The sequence below is a fragment of the Archocentrus centrarchus genome, chromosome 7 (assembly GCF_007364275.1).
Source record: "Archocentrus centrarchus isolate MPI-CPG fArcCen1 chromosome 7, fArcCen1, whole genome shotgun sequence".
Lineage (NCBI taxonomy): Eukaryota > Metazoa > Chordata > Actinopteri > Cichliformes > Cichlidae > Archocentrus > Archocentrus centrarchus.
Window position 1 is genome coordinate 7,946,473 of NC_044352.1, and position 20,090 is coordinate 7,966,562.

The 20,090-nt window shown below is 42.0% G+C and overlaps 1 protein-coding gene across 7 annotated transcripts in view; it reads right to left on the minus strand.

Moving 5' to 3' along the window:
* LOC115783235 (arf-GAP with coiled-coil, ANK repeat and PH domain-containing protein 3-like) overlaps nt 1–20,090 on the minus strand; it is a 91,011-nt gene that overhangs the window by 54,869 nt on the left and 16,052 nt on the right. The window contains exon 1 of one of the 7 annotated variants that reach the window (XM_030733969.1): nt 953–1,018. The exons of the other annotated variants lie outside the window; for them this stretch is intronic. Coding sequence (XP_030589829.1) covers nt 953–954 — 2 coding nt within the window. The 5' untranslated portion in view covers nt 955–1,018. Of the gene's footprint in view, nt 1–952; nt 1,019–20,090 lie in introns of those variants that run through there. 7 annotated transcript variants of the gene reach the window in all.

Below are 20,090 nucleotides of genomic sequence, written 5' to 3' on the forward strand. Positions count from 1 at the left end.
AGAACTTTCCCTTTGTTGATGAGATATAAAGTTCGGAATTAAAAATAGAACTGAAAAATAAAATAATAACATGCAAATTTTAAATTTCTTTGCTTTGCAGAAGGTTAAAATAGCTTCTGTCGACTGTCTTGCAGTATCTCAATGCTTCCCACACTTTGGAATCACTGGATTATCCAAGGTAATACTTGTAGGTTTTGGTCTGATAAATAAAAAATCTCTGATATTTACGCCTGTTTGGGTGGGGGTGGGGGGGGGGGGGGGGGGGGGGGGGGGGGGGGGGGGGGGGGGGGGGGTCAGCTTAGGTCAGGCGGACTGTGGGGCTTTCACAACACTGGCAGAAACCCTGATCATGGAAAATTAAAACCTCAGAATGCTTGGCATGATAATAAATGACTGAAACCAACCAAGTGTTTCACTTCCACTCTGCTGGGCAAAGTGGAAAAATCCTCCCAAAGCATCATGTACACAAACATAAAAGATGCCACAAACATTAAACCTCAGTTTCACTGGTCTACAAAACACCATAATGTGAACAATGTGCCTCTCGCAGTGATGGACGGGTTTCAGCTACAGCGTGGTGACAACCCAGCTAGCGGTCCCAGATGTGCAGACTCCGGCTCACAGGACAGCTGCTCCCTCCAGGCTGTATCCCCCTCCACTCCCTTTTTGTTTCTCCCCTCACTGCACACGCCTCCTATAATACATGCACATGGAGCCCCGGGCCTGTAGCCACGGCAACCATCTCCTAAGTGGGCCGCAGGAGTCCCCGATATGCTTGTGAGCTGACCCTCATTCACACCAAGAGGAACGGGGAAGCCAAACTGTCTATAACACGACTCACTCACAACAGGGCTGCAGCGACAAGAGACAACCTCCATTAAAAACTCATCAGGAGCCCATTAACGGCAGTACATCCACATGTGGTTCACGCAGACGTCACCAATCAACTCACATAAACACGGTGGTCCTTAATGGCTGATTAGAGCCCGACAGCAACACCCACAGTACATTTAAAACACGCCGTCGGGATCATTTATCCGACATGAAGCCTTATAGTTAAGCAGTGGTGTAAAAACACAATAAACAGAGATTGTGCTGAGCAAGCCGCAGCTCTGGTGGTTTCTGGCTGGTGGCGTGCTGACTGGGCATCCAGGAGAGAGGCTGAGGTGCCGTTTACTGGCCCAAAGTCGCAGAACACCTCTGCTTCTTGTTAGTTCAAGAGCCGCTGAACGTCTTAACAGGTTCCACGTGACGCTAAGCTGAGGTCTTTTGACATGCTGAATGGTAAATAAACATTATGCCCATGCTGGCCAGCTGGTTTGAGGTTTAAAGTATCGTCTCAGGGAAAATGTTTTCATTTTAGTAAGCAGTGGTGGAAAATTTTAGTCACATCCTTTACTTGAACCTCCAATATCAGGTTATTTTTTGTCTACCTGGTAAACTCAGGCCCGTCTTTGGTTTTTGAGGGGAATATGTCAGTCTGTAACTGCACCTAAGTCATGTACTGAAGGCATTTGGAACTTTTTATCTCAAAAACAGCTGCTGCATCAGAAAATTACCCCTTGAGAGCAGAGACCGTGAACCAAAACAGGAAAACAATGAGCTGAAATGCTAGTGTAAACTGAAAATTCAAAAGAGGTGCAGACTGAGGCGATAACTCTCTTAACTACGACTTCTCTTTGTAATTATATTCCACTGAAAACATTACAAAAGTGAAATTACATATTTGCTAAAGTAAGGGAAAGAAACATTAGATCCCATTCACTAATGAAAAAAAAGAAATGTTCTCAATTTGTGCACAAAATAAACTTTCAGATTAACGAGTCTATACCTCAGGTGTCGAATGTATGGCTTGGAGACCAGAACCAGTGAAGTCATTAATTACGCAGGATTCACAAGGATGTGTGAATCCCTTACCAAAGGCTAAATGGGTGAACCAAGCAAAACAACACAAAACACAAACACTACCCAAATGCCTGCTGAACAGATGAGGTTTAAGCTGCTTTTTTAATGATGCCACAGAGTAAAGGAGCAAAGAGCGAGTGGTACGCTGTTCCATCGTTTTGGCACTAAGGTTTGGAAGGCACAATCCCCTTTAGTTACATGGAATCACAGGAAGGGAGACCTGAGAACTCGATTTGGAGAAGAGGAGTTGAGGAGTTTTGTTATGTAGGTGGGGGTCTCACCCTGCAAGGCCATAAAAGTAAGAACCAAGATTTTAAAACTGGAATCTAAACCTAACAGGAAGCCAGTGCAAAAGCTTTAAAAGTGGAATAATATGTGAAGATTTATTAGAGTGAGTTACTTGAAGCTCAGCTAGTTTGCCTTGTGATGATTTGTTATTGTTGCTATGACAATCGCACCAGCAAAGACACCCATCCGAACACCAGGAATACCTACCATCAAGTGTTGAACCAACATATCCCTGTGAACCCTGACTTACTACCACAAGCCTAAACAGCTGTGGATTTAGACTGCCAAGGCTTCTGACTGCTACCTAATCCACAAATCACCAGACATTGACAGCTCCTCTCACGAGTGGTGGGCCCACAGGAGGGTGGACCCAAGAGTGTAACCCATGCGCCATTGTGGCTGAGCACAGCCAGCCACCAGGTGCTTGCAGACAAAGTCCTGGTTCCAAGGATGGGCCTTAATTTCCTTGATATGGACGAGGTTTCTGGATCCCTGCATGTCGTCATCATCATGACTCCTTTGAATCGCAATTAGTCTGAGCTCGCATCCAGGACCAATTTGTCCCTCGTAGATGCTACCAGCGGCAAGTGGCCCCAGACTTCACAGCTCCTGACATTACCCAGGGATGCAAAGACCTCCATTGTGATGAGGTCCTAATTCATGAAGTGGACACTCAGCTAGCTTGGAAACACTCCAGTGGCCCCCTAGAAGAGCTGGAGAAAATTATATGTAGTTGTAATTTGAATAATATGCAATATCTTAAACTAAAATAAATAATCAGTATAAAAATAAAGGTGATAAAAAATTATATTTTTGTTTAATATGTAAGTGGGGTGTAAAGTAGCATAACATAGGAATAGAGATGAAGAAATACCATGTGTTTTAATAATGTACTTAGTTCACATTTATTGTCTTGGCTCCTGTGTGTGAAGCTGAGTGAGAGTCAGCTGGGCTTAGAGGCCCCAGAGGGTTCTGGATGGACAGCAAGCAGGTGGGATGCTGAAACGAAAGCAGACACTGGGTGCAGGTAGTGACCTCTAAAATGCAACCAGACCCAAAAGCATCTTCCAGCTGGGGCAAAACCTGCGGCTAAACCTCCAGACCGCGGCCCACTGGGAGAGCGAATTAGCCACTGATTGATGAAGCAGTGTCAGCACACAGCTGTGCAACAGACCGGGCATGATCTCTGAGTGGTCCTCAGCAATCAGCACAACACTTCAGCATCTCCACATCATCATTCAGACCCTGTGGAGGAAAAGGTGGTGTTAGGATGGAGGAGGGGAAACAAGGGACAGGGCGTGGCCCTGTCTGTGCATCTGTCTGAAGCCTCAGTTGTGACACAGCAGCTTCCTGTCTGGAGAAACTGCATTTGGTAGTAGTATTGATTGCTTTAGTGCCCTAATTGAGGCTGGACTACAGGGTTGAATGGCTGATTATTGGAGGAGGGGGTGAGTGTACTCAGCATACCCCCTTCAGCTACAGCTCAGGTTATTTTTAGTTGTATGGGTCCTAACGCCCTCTGCCCTGCCCCCCTCTCACTCTTCCAGACCACTCACTGCGTGAGCTAAAGCAAGATCATGGAGGCACCCCTGGCTGTGCCATTCTGACCAATAAAAATGTATCTACGCAGCCCATTTTCAGAGCTCAAAAATAACTTCCCCTGAGAGATGAATGCCACGACTGTCAACCTGTATTTCTCCCAATCCTGAAGTACTGAATTTCCTGTACTGCAGCCTTTCGAAAAACCAATAAATACTGAAGCTAGAGAGGATGCTGCAAATGTTAGCTCACTTGGCTTTTTTAAAATTTATACTCCAGCAGCCCAATGTTATTTCCAGTTCCAGGGACCACTTTATCTGACATAATACATTAGTTGGAGGAGTAACGGGAAGTCAACTGTGTAGATTTTTCTTCTCAATTAAAGGTTAGACCTACTATATCCTACCAAAGTTTAGGCTGACGAGGCTGCTCTCTATCAAATGTGTTTGTGGTGTTATTGCCTTCTTAATATAATTATCTGACAACCTATGACTCAGAGAACAGATAAGGAGCTCAGTATTTTGGGAGTTTAGCACCATTCCTATTCCACATCAAAAGGAGCCACTTGAGGTGGTTGATCCCTCCTATGTGAAATGTTTCAGGCATGTCCAACCAGAAAGGCATACCTGGGGCAGACCCAGGACATGCTGGAGAGATTATGTCTCTTGACTGGCTGAGGAAATTTTTAATCCCACTGAAAGGACTGAAGGAGGTGGTCAGGGAGGTCTGGGCATCTCTGCTTAAACTGCATCACCCACAACTAGGACCCAAATAAGTGGTAGAAAATGGACGGATAGATAATCAGACAAATAATACATATTTCTGCTTGGTAAGTTGTGCTAACGACCAGTCCAAGAAGACTCCAGGTTTTTTGGTGATTCAATTTCTAGTATTTTATTTGTATTTTAGCTTTATTTAGCAGGTACTCAAGTCTGTACAATGCACAATACAGTTCTGTCTAACCAAGCTGACAACAGTTTCACCAAGTGGTCCAACAAAACAAGATGGCATTCACAAGGGGTTCCATAAGAACAGCTCCATAAGTTTCATCTAGCAGATATTTTACACCGTATGTCCTTCCTGTCCGGGTACTCTGGTTTCCTCCCACATTCCAAAGACATGCAAAGACATGGGTTAGGTTAATTGGCTACTCTAAATTGCCCATAGGTGTGAATGAGAGTGTGAAAGTGAGTGGGAAAGGTTGTTCGTCTTTCTGTGTTGGCCCTGTGACAGGCTGGCGACCTGTTCAGGGTGTACCCTGCCTCTCGCCCTATGACAGCCAGCCCCCCCGCGACCCTGAACAGGATAAGCAGAAGCGAATGGATGGATGGATGGATGTCCTTCCTGACTCAACCCTAAGCAAGGAAGCAGTTATGACCAATGATGTAATTACCAACCTAGACCATGTGACCTCCACAGTATTCATACAGTTGGTGTCGCATTTACTTCTTCATCCAATTAAGACATATGCTCCTCTTTAGTCTGCAGTAACCCAATCCTAATGCATTTGAGGTGCAGAGGGAGTTCAGATGTTTGCAGTAATACCCTTCTGAACATGTGTTCAAAGCTCTGGCTATTGTTTCATAAGCCCTGCCATTATTTTTCCACTTGAAAGCTTAGATGTGTCGCTCATGCTTAAACTGACCAGCTTTCTGTTCTCCAAGAGCTCAGCTCACATTTCTGCACCAGACTGTGCCAACTGCACTGCCGCAATAAACCCCCAAACCCTCTTCAGGAACACACATCTGCGCTAATGGCTTCACAGGAGTGACGTATCTGCTGCAGCGATAATGACTCAATTGTGCTTCGATTACACCATCGCTGAAAGTAGAGATTTAGTTCCATGTACTGGATGTGTGGTATCTATCACTGGGTTAACATGGATGTCTCCAGATAGGAGATATTTTAGGTCATACTCTGCAAGTGAAGGTTAGCGCTTACCCCCAGCACCAGATTTCTGTTTGTAGCTAAACAGCTGACTGGCAACCATTCACCAAGACTACATTCATCTACCTTGGCAGACAGACCGGCCTCCCAGCCCACCCACTCATTCAGCGGCTTAACTACAGAGACCACAAATGATTTCCTCTGAGTGGCCTTGAGTATCTGATCTCTGCCTCTCTGTACAGAAACTCTCTGGTGCTGAATTCAGGAGAGGACAGGATCCTTAAAGTGCAATCAATCCATAAAAATTAGTCTACAGAAAGTAATCACTGATAATCAATTAAAAAAATTATTTTGATTAATTAACATAAATCCCAAACATTTGCTGTAAAGTACATCTTAAAGTTATAAGATGGACAGAACACAAGAGAAATGAAAAAGAGTGCAGACAGAGTAGAGTGAGTGGAGACAATGTGATGACAGTGGTGATTTCTGATGGAAGGATAGCAGCAAGAGTGAAAAGGAAGGTTTACAAGATGGTAGCGAGACCTGCTATGGTGTATTATTTATAGACGGTGTCACAGAAGGTGGAGCTGGACTTGGCAGAGTTGAAGATGTTAAGATTTTCATTGGGAGTGACCACAATAGACAGGATTAGCAAAGTCAGAGAGGCAAGGCTGAGATGGTTTGGACACGTGCAGAGGAGGGATAATGGATATATTGGACAAAGGATGTTGAAGATGGAGCTGCCAGGAAGGAGGAAAAAAAAGACCACAGAGAAGTTTCATGGATGTAGTGAAGGGAAGACACGCAGAGGGTTGGTGTGACGGGGGATGCTTGGGATAGAGTGAGATGGAAGCGGATAATCGCTGTGGCAACCCCTAAAGAGAGCGGACTGATCAGAAGAATAGCTACAGGAATTTAATAATCTCATAAGGGAAACTCCTACAAACAGCTGGTAGCAGCAATGAACTTCTCCTGTTAGTGTTTTGTGAAATCCAAACTATTACGGACACGTCTCTGTGGGTTCACTGCGTCTCTCTCTGTTAATAGACTAATGTTGGTGTAAATATGGAAAAAGCTTGATGTTCAAATTCCACTGTGTGCATAAAAAGGCCTTTTAATCAGCTTTGATTTACAGAAGGGACTTTAAGGCTCTCCCCTTGTTTACCCTGAGATTTGTTTAGGGAAACTCTGATGATTCAGAACTTGGAAATGTATTTTTCCATTTGTTGATTTTTTTGGGGGGGATTGTTGCTCATCTACTGCACATTTTACTGCACTGCAAATAAATACTTCCAAGAATATACATTCACTGAAATGGTATTTAAAAGTAAAATAACTAACAGGACAAAAATAAATTAAAAATAAAAAACTGAATGCATGTTATTAACCTAATTTATTACTAGTCTCATTTTAAATGTGAGAGTCAATGGCTGCTGCAAACTGTTATTTAATGGTCACCTTAGTTTCCGCCTAATTTTACTGCTCCTCACAGTTATGTGGTAGAATGTTTCTTAATGAACAAACAGCATCACCTTATTTACTTATGTGATTTAATATTAATACAATTAATGCATAATTATCTGATGTGCTTCTGCTATATCTTGTCCTTCTTTGGCACATTTTGAGCATTTCTAAGTACATTTCTTATCACTGCTATGCAGCTGACTTTCAGCCAAATGTGTCTTTTAAGCCCCAAGATGTTTCTAAGCTACAGATCTTACATAGCTGCTTAGACTCTGTTAAAAGTTGGATGGCAGACGATTTTCTCCAACTTAATGGAGAGAAAACAGGAGTCCTTCTTGTCCCCCTGACACATTTGTACCCCTTGTCACTTTTCCTAAATCTTCTATCACGAACCTTGGGGTAACTTTTGACCTGCTTTCACTTTGCATGCTCATGTTAAATCTCTGGTTCGCCCCTGCTTTAATCATTTGAGAAAAATTGACAAGTTTAGTTCCATTGTGTCACGCTCTCAACTGGAAATGGTTATTCATGGTTTTATTTTATTATGTCTGGATTAATGTAATTCATGGTTCACTTGTCTTAAAGCTTCCTTAGATCATCTGCAGGTTGTTCAGAATGCCGCTGTGAATATTCTAAGTCTTCTAAGTGCTCACATGTCACGCCGTCGCTAATTCAGTTTCATTGGATCCCCTTTAGTCCACTTTAAGATTCTGGGTTTGACTTTTAGAGCTCTGCATGGAGAAGCACCAGTGCACATCAGTGAAATTTTGTATCCATCCCCAGCAGGTCCCTGAGGTAATATGTTTAAGGCCTGATGGCTGTGCAGCATACAAGGCTGAGAGCTAAAGGAGATCGAGCTTTTGCTGCAGTGCCGCCCAGACTCTAGAACTCTCTCCCACTGAGCCTAAGATCTTTGACTCAAAGATCTCTTTTAAAAAGCAGCTAAAGACTCATCTTTTCAAACTTGCCTTTGTGTAACTTTTTGTCTTTATGTTTTGAGCATTTTGTTGTGAAGCACTTTATGACACTTATCTTGAAAGATGCTGTACAAAAAATGTTTACTTACTTTTACTTTACTGTGTTTTTATATTCATGAGGGTTGGAAGATGTCTGGGGAGAGCTGTGTTTAGAGATGGCCAAACTAATAGTTAAGAGTGCTGCCATTCAGAAGTGACTCTGGCACTTTTTCAAGGATAGAAGGAAGTTTTTGTAACAAGTATAAAGCTGTGCTGTCTCTGTGGGCAAGCAGTTGTATGATGCGCCCCAGCTTCCCCGTGTCTAAGTGTAAATAATGGAGACTGTTGGTGAAAACTGTATGTACTGAAACTTGTTCCGAACAGAATGACAGTGAGAACAAACGAGAGAGAGGAATCGTCGTCTCGGTCGAAGTTTTCTAGTCACGTCAACTCACCTGACCCCAATTTGCAGTTAAAAGTTCTTTTTGCAAAAGTAAAATAAAGTAAAGTAAAAGCTGTTAAAATGCATTCATAATGCTGCTGCTTTTTTCCCCCCATCCTCCATACTGCGTTAGCTTGTTATCACTGATATTCAGCTTTCTTGGTCAGGATCGACTGATATCCAATCCAAATATTGGATCAGTGCATCCTTAGATTCAGTCCATGTTCATTTGTTGATTATAATGAGTATCATTCCTTGAAATCTTTGTTTCTATTGTTAATGGTTCCAAACTGCCAAAAAAGGATGGTGACAGCATCCAATGGATGTTAGAATTAAAAATGTTAGTATTTCTTTAGTTAGATCAACCAGAATAATTGTTAGATATCATTTTATACAGATTTGTGTACAAATTCCTTTGCAGGTATTGTGTTTTTAAAAGTGCTGCACTTGAGGCTAAGCGTTTTCCACCAGAGGACACCTGAGCTAACAGATCCAGCTGGATAAACTTCAGGATGCTGGTTATCTGGGTTCACTGTGGGTTGACGAAGCCCAGAGAGAGGCAGAGTGCTGCGCTAAAGCTGCTCTGTAAGTGTCAGAGCCTCTTAGATGATCATCTATCATCCATTCCTCCCTCATGATTTCACTGTAAGGAATTCACCAGAGCCAGAACTCTGATAAGATGTCAGGAACTCCGCATGTGGAGCCCAGCTGAGCTCAATACTAACAGGCCGCCATCAGATCTTAGGTCAGACTGCCGAGAAACGTCTGGCTTGGAAACAAAGGGCAGGAGAGGCAAAAGAGAAAGGGAAGAGATAGGGAGGATCTCTTTGGACTGTGCACGACCTCTCCAAAACCAACACTCCTGATGTTTTTTCTAGCCAAGTGGGATATAGTCTGGCGGCGTGTTGAGCGCTCCACCTCTGATGACCAGTCTGCCTGCTGTGGGTGAACTTTTGCCTGTCTGCTCCCTCCACCATCACCACTACCACCACTTCCTCCTCCTCTTCCTCAGTCTCTGCCACACCCCTGCCAGCTCTCCCTCGTTCACGCTTGTGTTGGCGGTGTGGTACTCCTCCGAACGCCACAGACCACAGCACATAAATCCTGAGGGAAGCAGCCCGAGGCTTGAAGCTTCTCCTCAGAAAGAAACCCAAAGGCACTACAAAAACATAAATATTCATCACAGAAAGAAACCCAGGAAGCTACAAACAGAAGCAATAATGACTTTCTGAACGCCAACAGTAATACCACAGGGACTGATTCCTCGATGCTAGTGTTTCAAATTTTTATATACGACTTTGTCTGTGCCAGAAACTACAAATATTCTAATTTTTTTATTCTGAAATGGTAATTATATCTTCATTTGACCCTCCGACTCCACAGGAAAAACCACAAGTAATTAAAAAGTTCACAAAAAAGCAAATATAATTTTTATTGCTGGTTTTAGGAATTATTTTTATGCATTTGTGGTTAGAAACGACCATCCATCATCATAATTCAGTCTGCGAGTGTTGCTAAGTCTTGAGTGATAATATAAAAGACATTCATGCAACAAAAAGAAGAAAGCAGGCAACTGTGAAAAAAACTGCTTCAGCAACCAAAGGTAATACCACCGATCTGCTTAAATACATGGAGCTCAATCATAGCACCAAAAAAAAAGAAGCCAACTTTAAGAGTTGAACATATTTATAGTACAAACCTTATCAGTAAATTATGAGGGCAAGAACATAATAATCCATCCATCCATTCATCCATCCATCCATCCATTCTCTTCCACTCATCCTGTTCAGGGTCGTGGGGGGGCTGGAGCCTATCCCAGCTGTCATAGGGTGAGAGGCAGGGTACACCCTGGACAGGCCACCCATCTATAACCATGTATCAAACTACCATCTACACCAGGGGTGCCCAAACTCCGGGCCCCCGGGCCACTTCCAGACCCGCCCCCTGGTCCGCGAATTGATGTCACAAAAATAACATACAATTTGACCCTTTAAGTTACTTTTTTGACATTTTGCTTAACCCTCTTAATTGGAGGGGAAGGCGAAATGTCAGAAAAGTAACTTAAAGGGTCAAATTGTATGTTATTTTTGACATCAATTCGTGGACCAGAAGTAGGGGCGGGGCTAGAAGCATCCCACGGGCCGAGTTTGGGCACCCCTGATCTACACTCACATTCACTCGTATGGCCAATTTAGGATCACCAATTAACCAAAAAAGCACATCTTTGGACTGTGTGGGGGTGGGGGATGGAGTACCCATAGAGACCCACGCAGGCACAGAAAGAACATTAAAATTCCCCAAGAAAGGGCCACAGTCAGCCAGTGGATTTGAACCAGGAACTTTCATATTTTCTGAGGCAACATTGCAATTGCAGGCATCTTAAAACTGGACTAAAGGCCATTTTCCATTAGATTTCTATAGGACCAGAAGTCCTAAGATTTTTTTGCAGGTGTCACACTTTGGTGGCCACTAAAAAGAATGTACTGTATGTTTAAGCTACTTCTCAGGACCTGAAGCTATAGACATCTTTTACCATGTCTATGCATGGTACTAGCTCCCAGCAGGGCATACGTGTTGCTTTGAGATTGATGCTACTGTGCAAATGGGGGAAACACGTAAAACCAAAGATGATTACGGCCATGCCAAAAAAAGAAAAAAAAGAAAATGAAGTTCAGTGTAAACTGCACCAGGCAAACCTACCACGTTAAAAGTCCGCAAACTATGAATAACTACAAATGAGAACGTTGTGTCACAAAGGGCACCCGGTGTAAAATCTGTACTAAATCAAATATGCAGACCCATCTGCTGGGGCTACTCCTTGGGAAATAAGGGAGCAGCTGAAGGTCCGCACAATAAACACTGCACAGAACTGCAACACAGACCAGCTAATTTTCTGTGTCTCAAAGTCAATCATTTTTAAATAAAGCTCTGCACACTTCCTCTCTATATACTTTAAAAGCTCAACTTCCTTGCAAAACCTTATAAGGTTTCACACAGTTTTAGTACTTCTAACAATGACTAAACTGGCTTCACCTGCCAAATTACTGAAATGCCTCGTTAAAACAAGACTGCAAGCGTGAAAAATACCAACACATAAGCCGATCAAACTTCTCAAGCTGTTCGTCACGGATTCTGATTTTTATTCTCTCTCTTCCGTTAGCCTGTTAGTCTCCTGCTGGACCTTGAAGAATGTGTGCATATTTTCAGAGCTTCCCTTGGCGGGAGACTTGAGCTCTGGTGCTGTCCATCAGCCTGCTGATCACGGGCAGCAAAGCAACCACGCAAACAGGCAGGGAAACGCAGAGCAGGGAATCCAATCTTCTTAACGCTGCACAACAATACAGAGAGAGACTCTTCAGCAGAAACATTCAAATCAAGCACTCCTGCAGCCAAGTGCTGCATTTATATCCGATATCAGATTTGACACATCTCCTAATGAAGTGAGAGATAAAATAAGATATTTACTTTAAAAACCCATCTTTTTGAAAGATGTCTCCTCTCTTTTATCTCCTGGTCTCTCCTGTATTTTAACACCATCGCACACACCCTCCCAGGAGATGAGGCTTTAGATACTTAGATTACAAAGACTGTCACCCATTGGACTGAATGACAATCTTTCAATCAATAATGCTGAATATAAATGCCCACCCTTTCCCATAATTTTATAAATGTTTAACATGCTCCTTACTGGGGTCTCTTTCACAGTTTGGGGTTCCCACAATTGAATGAAGCGATAGTTAGCAGGAGATAGTTAAAATGCATGCTCCACCAATTAACAATCAAGAGCCTGATTGCGTGCATGCAAGCATGTGCCAATCACGGCCATTTCCTGCCCCCTGCAGCTTTAAGTTTCCTGAACTAGTCTGGACAAGTAACATATAGCCAGCCAACAAAAATCTAATGTCTGGCAAAGCAGAAGGCAAAGAGGTCCTCCCTCGAAATGGATTATCATTCATTGTTTGGATTTTGGATTTGCATTTTGAGGCAAAGATTTATTAGTATATGAAAGCAGTTTCTGTTCTGACAGTGCAATAAAAATATTTTTGTCACTAAAAATCAATGAATAACTGTGACAAATAATCCTGATCTCAAAAAATAATTGTGATAATTGTGATTTTGGCCATAATCGTGCAAGCCCTGCTTCTCATAATCAAAGTGCAACATAAGATTTCAATCTTTTAATTAGATTTTAGAATGTCAACAAGCCCTGCTGAGTAAATCACCTGACCACAAATCAACAAATTCAAGGTTTAACCTGATACAGAACTAAATCAAGTCCAGAGATCACTTCAATTACTAAAAGTTGTTATTAAATCATCAAATAGTTGCAGAGCACGTCAAACATGATGACAGCAGAAGTCAGGAGATCATTAAAGTCTGTACAAGTCGTCCTCTGGGAACCAAAAATGTCTGTTAAATATTTCATGTTTCATGTTCAGTGTTACATGAATACTGTTACTGATAACAGACTATACTAGCAATATGGCTACATAATAAACAATTTTAAGAAAGATTTGGATAAAACACTTGCTCACAAAGAGCTGCACCTTATTCACAAGCAAAGGTTAATGTACTAACAACCCCTTCACACTAACTGCCAAACCCTGACCCCGTGGTGACTCCTGAGCAGCTGTCCTTGGCTCTTCTCTGATCGCTCTCCAGGCTGACCAGATAAGAGCAGGGTTCATTTGCCAAAGAAACACAAACGCACACCTCCTCCGTTTGCTTCACAGCTGCACAGAAAGAACAGCTGAGGAGGTTTCCCGCTCTTTTTGAAATCACGCTTGCTCAAATTCTTAACCGTCAGCCCAAACACATCCACAGGGACGCCATGCTGACACACTCCTAACAAAGACATCTGTACATTTGGGACCAAAGGGAAAAAAGTTCGCATTAAAGACAGTGGGGAGAATAATTACCACATGATAAAAAGCTCCTTCATGTACAAAATATGCAAATATGCCAAGTACAGCTGCATTCCTCTCATTGAAGTCGTCCTCTGAGGTTCTTTTAATAAGGAAAATAAAGTTTCCATTCATAACTCGTCTGGCTCGGGGATTTGTGCCAGAGAGAAATGGCAAAACATCTGGATTATCTAATTTTAGCTTCTGCTCAGACAGATTAATTTAAGGGTGCATAAACCTGAGTTATTAGCTGGATATCAAAGCTGAGGACTTGCATCAAGAGTGTGTGAACGCACAGGCCTGAAATCCACAATTATAACCCTGAAAGTCTCTCTCCTGTTACATCGGAGTTGGATCTGTGATGGTTTTCTTTCCTGTGTCAGCCTTTCCACTAATATTTCAAAGCTTTAACTGCAGGTCAGCTTTGGAACAGACGTCTCCTGCACAATATCTCCTTTCATTCTGCAGTCAGACAGCTGGATGGATTTCAGCACTGAAGACGGTCAGGAGAGAGACTAAAAGTGTCTAAAAGCAACATCACATCTCCGCGGTACATCCGACTGTGGATCGCTCAGTGTTGTTTTTATGATAAGCATCTTTTCAGATGTTTGGATAACCTGATGGGAAACAGTGAGATACCACCTGGTCTGACTGTTACTGCTGAGTAAGTTTAGATTATTCCCAAATACATGAGCCGTAAGGAGCCTCTTGAACCTACCAGTGGCTCCAGAACGCTACCACCCCCTCATTGTTTCACTGATCCGGACTTGGACTTGGATATAAAACTGATGACAGTTCAAGAAAGTGAAGCCAAGCTATCTCCGGTGTTTCTCACACACAGACAAGCTGCTCGGGTGCATTTTGTGACTCATTTTAGTGGTTTTTTTGGTACTTCAGTCACTGCTAACAAACTAGCTCCAGAGTTATTATAGTCAGGTATTTTCAAATAAGTCTAAATGTCTGAAAATGTTCAGTTTTAGTTTAGGTTGTATTAGTTTTACTTTTATATGTAGCAAAATGAATACCTTAATTAGTATTGCACTGTAAATTGTGTGTCTGGTGGCCAATTGCATCATGTGGTTAAAGTATAAATAGTAGCTGATACTTGAGCCGCCCTCGCTCTCCTGTTGTCGTCCGCATCCAGATTTCTGCTCACCTGACTTCTGTTACAGAAATTGCCTTATCTTACTTTCTCAGAAGTCTTCTCTCCTGGATTACCGGTTGTAGCTGAGGAAGCCACTTCTTCCTAAAAACCAGGCAATGCTGTTGATAAGAAGTTTGAGCCTGAGTGGGAACAAATGACTGTGTTATCACTACTACTACTACTACCGTATTTTCCGGAGTATAAGTCGCACTTTTTTTCATAGTTTGGCTGGGGGTGCGACCTATACTCCGGAGCGACGTATATGTGACATTTATAACACATGAACCAAAATACTCCAGCCACTTGACATCTCCGTGAACTGCAGCTTTAAGGCAGTCTTGCGTAACCTGTGGGCGCAGTGGATGATGGATGGAGAGCACAGCTTAACGGCAACTGGGAGAATGCGCCACCCAACTTTCCCCTAAGTCATTGGATGGATCAAGAAAACATGGGCTTCAGTGACAAACCATCCTGTTGGGATTCAGAAAGGCTGGAATAATTGGAACTGCAGCTGACGACGAGTCTGACTAACGCGACACAGAAGAGGAAGCGGCGCTTCGTCTACGGAGTGTACGGAGTTGTTTAGAAGTGACACCGAGGATGAAGAATTCAATGGATTGATGGTTTGGTTAACTTGTTAGTATGTTCTTTATGCTATGGTTATCTGAATAACTTAATGTTACGTTAACATACCGAACACGTGTTCGTTGTGCGTCATGTAGCTGAATGTGCTACGTTAGCATAACGTAGGCGTAACCGTGTTCGTCCTGTTCTTTAATCCATTATTATTTTAAATTGCCGTTCAAGATGGAATTTCTGCTCTGGGTCTCGGATTCTATCAACCCCCCCCCAAAAAAAGTGCGACTTATAGTCCAGTGCGACCTATATATGTTTTTTTCTTCTTTATTATGCATTTTTTGGCTGGTGCGACCTATACTCCGGAGCGACGTATAGTCCGAAAAATACGGTACTCTGGGCTATGCTGCAGAAGTGCTGCTTTGCCCCCCTTTGGCTTTGCTTTGCCTGTTTTTATCTTCACCTTTGCTTATGTTTGTATTTTATTTCATTTGCATGGTAACTTTCCGGGTTGTGTTGGAAGATGAAAAAGGTGTCCATTTTCATAATTGGCCAAGCACTAGTTAGTGTTATAGTTGGCCCCTCTGTCTCAGGCAAGTCGACTTGGAGTCAAGTGGTGACCCAGAACGTTTCAAAACACTGTGAGTTGTATGTATGTGTGGTATATGAAATGCTGTGAATCTTTTAACATAGTAAATTGTTTGATCTAGGGCCTGGGTTGGTGCATTTGGTCAGTGCAGTAGGCTCAACTCCAGAAAGGGTATATTTGAGGATTTTTATGGGTTTTTTTGTTTTGTTTTTCTGGGGCGTGGGGTGTTAATAAAATTTGCATCCGTTTTATTCAGATGCCGCAGGCCTAGAGTGGAGGCAACTGGGTGCCTTTGGTGGTGGATCTACTTCCGTGTGTTGTGGTCATTTCTGCACCCCTGGTTTGAGCTGCACCTTAGCGTGAGTGTGTGTGTAGGTGTGATGCATGTGTGAATTGGTGATTCTTTGAACTTATCTTCATTTGGTATCCCATTCACTCCTCGGCAAGCCACAACTCTGAGATGATTGAACTTTTTTTTTTATTTTTTATTTTTATATAAAGCCTGTCATATTTGGCAGTGTTTGCAAGCAGAATCGTGATCTGAATGCACTGTTGTGCCAAACATATTTGTTCTTCCAAGATAAGCTCTATAGAGTCTCTGTAAGCTTTTCTTGTTAATTTTTGTGTTTTTATTTTATTTATTTATTTGTGTACATATACATGTAATTCCAGTTGACAGGCTGAGGAAAAAAAAAGAGAAAAAAAAAAAGAGACAGGGGAGAAGACAGAAAAAGAGGACAGAGCACCACTAAACTAACCAAAACAATTCAAATGCTGCAACTACAAAAGAAAGAAAAAAGACAACATACCAAAAAAAATCTTAAATATGCAATTGGTTTGATGGCTCTCTTTTATCTTGTGCTTTTTTTAATGATTGTCAATAAACAAGTTTTCTTATGACCTGAACCACGTCTCTGTCTGCGGTATAACCGTCTCTAACTTCACTACAACAGGACTGCTTCCTGCTTCTCAATGCAGCAGTTGTGCAATACTTGCTCATGAACTGTGCTGTAAGCACAGCTCTGTAATGCTTTATAGTTCTGCATTGAATCTATGTAGTGCCTACACAACTCGCCAAAGCCACTGCCAGCATTTACACGTATGCTTTGATATACAACTTTGCAGCCAAAACAGTTGGCAGGGGGAAGTGTCTGTCCCATCCAAAACTTAAAAATGATACTTTAAAAAAGATCAAAGATTTTTATAAATACCTTAAAATACATAGAGTAGTTTGATTTAGCTGAAAGGAAATAGTAAAACAAACAAACAAACAATCACAATATCTCATTAGGTGCTTAATAAAGGATAAATCATGTAAATAAAACATCTGCATCATTTAAAATGAAGAAAATACACAACCATTGTATAAATCACCATAAAAACCATCCATTTTCTTCCACTTATCCAATTCATGCCACCTGGACACAAACTTTAAAATGGAAAATCCAAACTCTTTTGAGAGAACTGACACCTTTGCATCCTCGGTTGGGCTTAACCCATCAATTTCATGGAAGACTCTGGCAATAGTACTGAAAGTGTTAGAGCTTGTATAACAATATCTGACCTATTTTCAGGTCTTTCAGCTATTATTTTTTGAAACAATGATAAACAGTAACCAATATTAACCAATACTGGTTGCATATATCAGTACATCCATAAGTTAAGCAGCTAGAGTACTTATTTCAGGAAGCCTTCACATACTGTATGATACATCACACCTTTCAATGTCCTAAAAGCCTCTGGAGCTTTGTGGTTAGAAATACAATATATTAGCTCATAATGATATCCCTAGTCTCTACTGAACACTACACGGGAGATTACGGATCATTTAACAGCATCGGAAGGGACTCTCAGTCTTGACTCAGTCTAGACTCAATGTATAGCATATAAACAAGACAACAGAATCTGAGAGGAAGAGAGGATGAAATCAACCTATAAATGCAACCTCCAATTTCAGCATCCTGTATTTACAGTGAATTTGGAAGCAGAAGTGATCTGAACTTCCTTCTGACAGTGCTTTTCTTGGAGAAGGGAGACAATAATTGGGAACATGGCCAATGAGTCCCACATGACCTTGACTTGTTGCAGGTCAGTGGTGAAGCCAATCTGGGGATTTAATAAACAATACACTCCCATCTCGAATAAACAGTACACTCCCACTCAACTCACGACTACACAATGATCCAGCTCTCACTCTCAGTGGCCGTAATGGATAAAACATGAGTGTGAGAGCCACCGCTGCAGATCGAAGAGCAGAGTGAGTGTGACGCAACAGCCTGTAAACACTTCAGCAAATGTCACAAAGAAGAGAGCATTATATTTCTGCTCTTCTGAAGCCATGGTCCAGTGATACCAAAATGTAAAACAATTAAACATGATCAAAAACCTGCAGCTGCAACTTAAACAGTTAGCTGAATATTCCTCCACAAGGATTAAAGTAGACAACAATCATCTTTATGTCATTTACTGAGTAAAATTAGCAAATTTGTGTTTTCTCAAATGTGATGTTTGTTGCAAATTAAAAATCTCTGGGATCTTGATCACTGGTGGCATGAAATGAGCAAATCTGACAGTAAGTTTTAATAACATGTAATATTTAGCCACTGGTTCTTCCCTTAATCTGGCAATTGCAAATCTACAGTCCACACCCATGTCCATGTCCATTTCTTATTACTTTGGTATTAGTATTTACAGTTATCATTTTTAGCATCATGTATTGACAATCACAGTGGTCACATAGACTGGATTAATAAACACTGTATGCTTTAGATTAGTAGTATAAAACTGAGGCCTGTTATATTCACTCTCATTATTCTTGAGGCCTCAGTCTCATCCATTCACATTCTGGTTCACATGACATTGTATTGCCTTATTTCAGTTTATTTTATGACTGTGTGGCCTCTGAAACATGGCTCTGCAGACCAACCTGTGTTTGGGTAGTATGAATTACTATGGGGATAAATTCCAGTTAAGTGGGTTCTGTCTAAAAGTGGTGCTGTAGTGAAGTTTTAATTGGAAGAGGATCTATTATTTACTATGCCTGTCAGAATTGTCATAAACCATGGGGTACTCCGGTGACACGTGTGTTTTCTTTAGCACACACGTGAGGACAGTTGGCAGTACGTCCGGAGGTTACTGGTCTGTGATCAGGTTTCAGGGGATGACACTTTATGCAAATTGAGAGGGGTCAAAGGCAAGTGGGTAGAGTTAGCATCTTCAGGTTATATAATGATGTGCCTGCTCTTCGTCTCTCTTCTCTTCCTGTCTCTGCATCTGTCCCTGTCTCTTTGTTTCTCTCTTTCCTTTCCTTTTCTTCTTCTTCTCTAATCGTTGTCTTATTTCTGTTACCGTCTGTGTCCTGGTCTTTGTCTGTGTTTTGTGTAACCAATATGTCTAATAAACAGCCTGCATTGGATCCTGCTCATCCCAGTGATTTTTGGGAAACTTTGGCTTTAATTGAGTTTTATACAGGAGTGAATCCCCTTCATTTCGGCCAAAAAGAAACTCAAGGACCCCTAAAATTACAACCCAACACCATCCCTTGGACATGTGCAGATATGTCCAAGAGACAGTGTTGGGATAGACCTTCCCTCTCCAACTTTGTCTCCAAAATGCTCAACCTGAGCTATCCTGCACTGAGCTGGCTTGGGCACTGAGGCATTCCCAAGCCAGCTCAGAGATGTTTCCTGGGTCTGCCCTGGGGTCTCTTCTACATAGGCCATATCCACAACACCTCAAGTAGAAGGCATCCAGGAGCCATCCTAATCAGACGCCCAAAGCAACTGGCTCCTTTTGCTATAAATTGAGTGAGTCTATTTCCTTGCTAGTGATAATGTCTAAAAGTGTGCATTTGATTAACAAGATCTATCTAGTGAAAAAAATAAAAGACTTGCAAGGTTTTTGTACATGAACCTGTGGAAGGATGGGTTTGTCTCACACAGCCCACTTTTGGAGGTGTGCTATCAGTTTTCCCTTGACCCCTGTCTGCACCCACAGACATCCCATGAAGGAGGCAGGCTGGCAGGGATCCATTGTTGTCTTTATGATCAAAAACATCCCCTAATCAGGGCCTAACTACACTGTGTCACCTCTAATTTAAAATTCAAGGAAAGCTGCTGTAGAGAGACACATTTTCAAGTTCAGCTACTGCTTGATGTTTGAATGAATCAATAATTATGTTCCAGTATTGACCAAAATAATCGTGATTATTGACCTGTAAACTTGCATCCAATGGTTAGTTTAATTCTGGACCAAACTGGTGAAAGCACTTTGATCAGCTGCTAAATCGGCTGATTTAACCCCTACTTCTTTGGATAGAGGCCAACACCATCTCAGCTTAAACTTTGCTGCAGTCAAGACTGAATGGACTGCAGGAGAGTCAAGAGTCACCGCT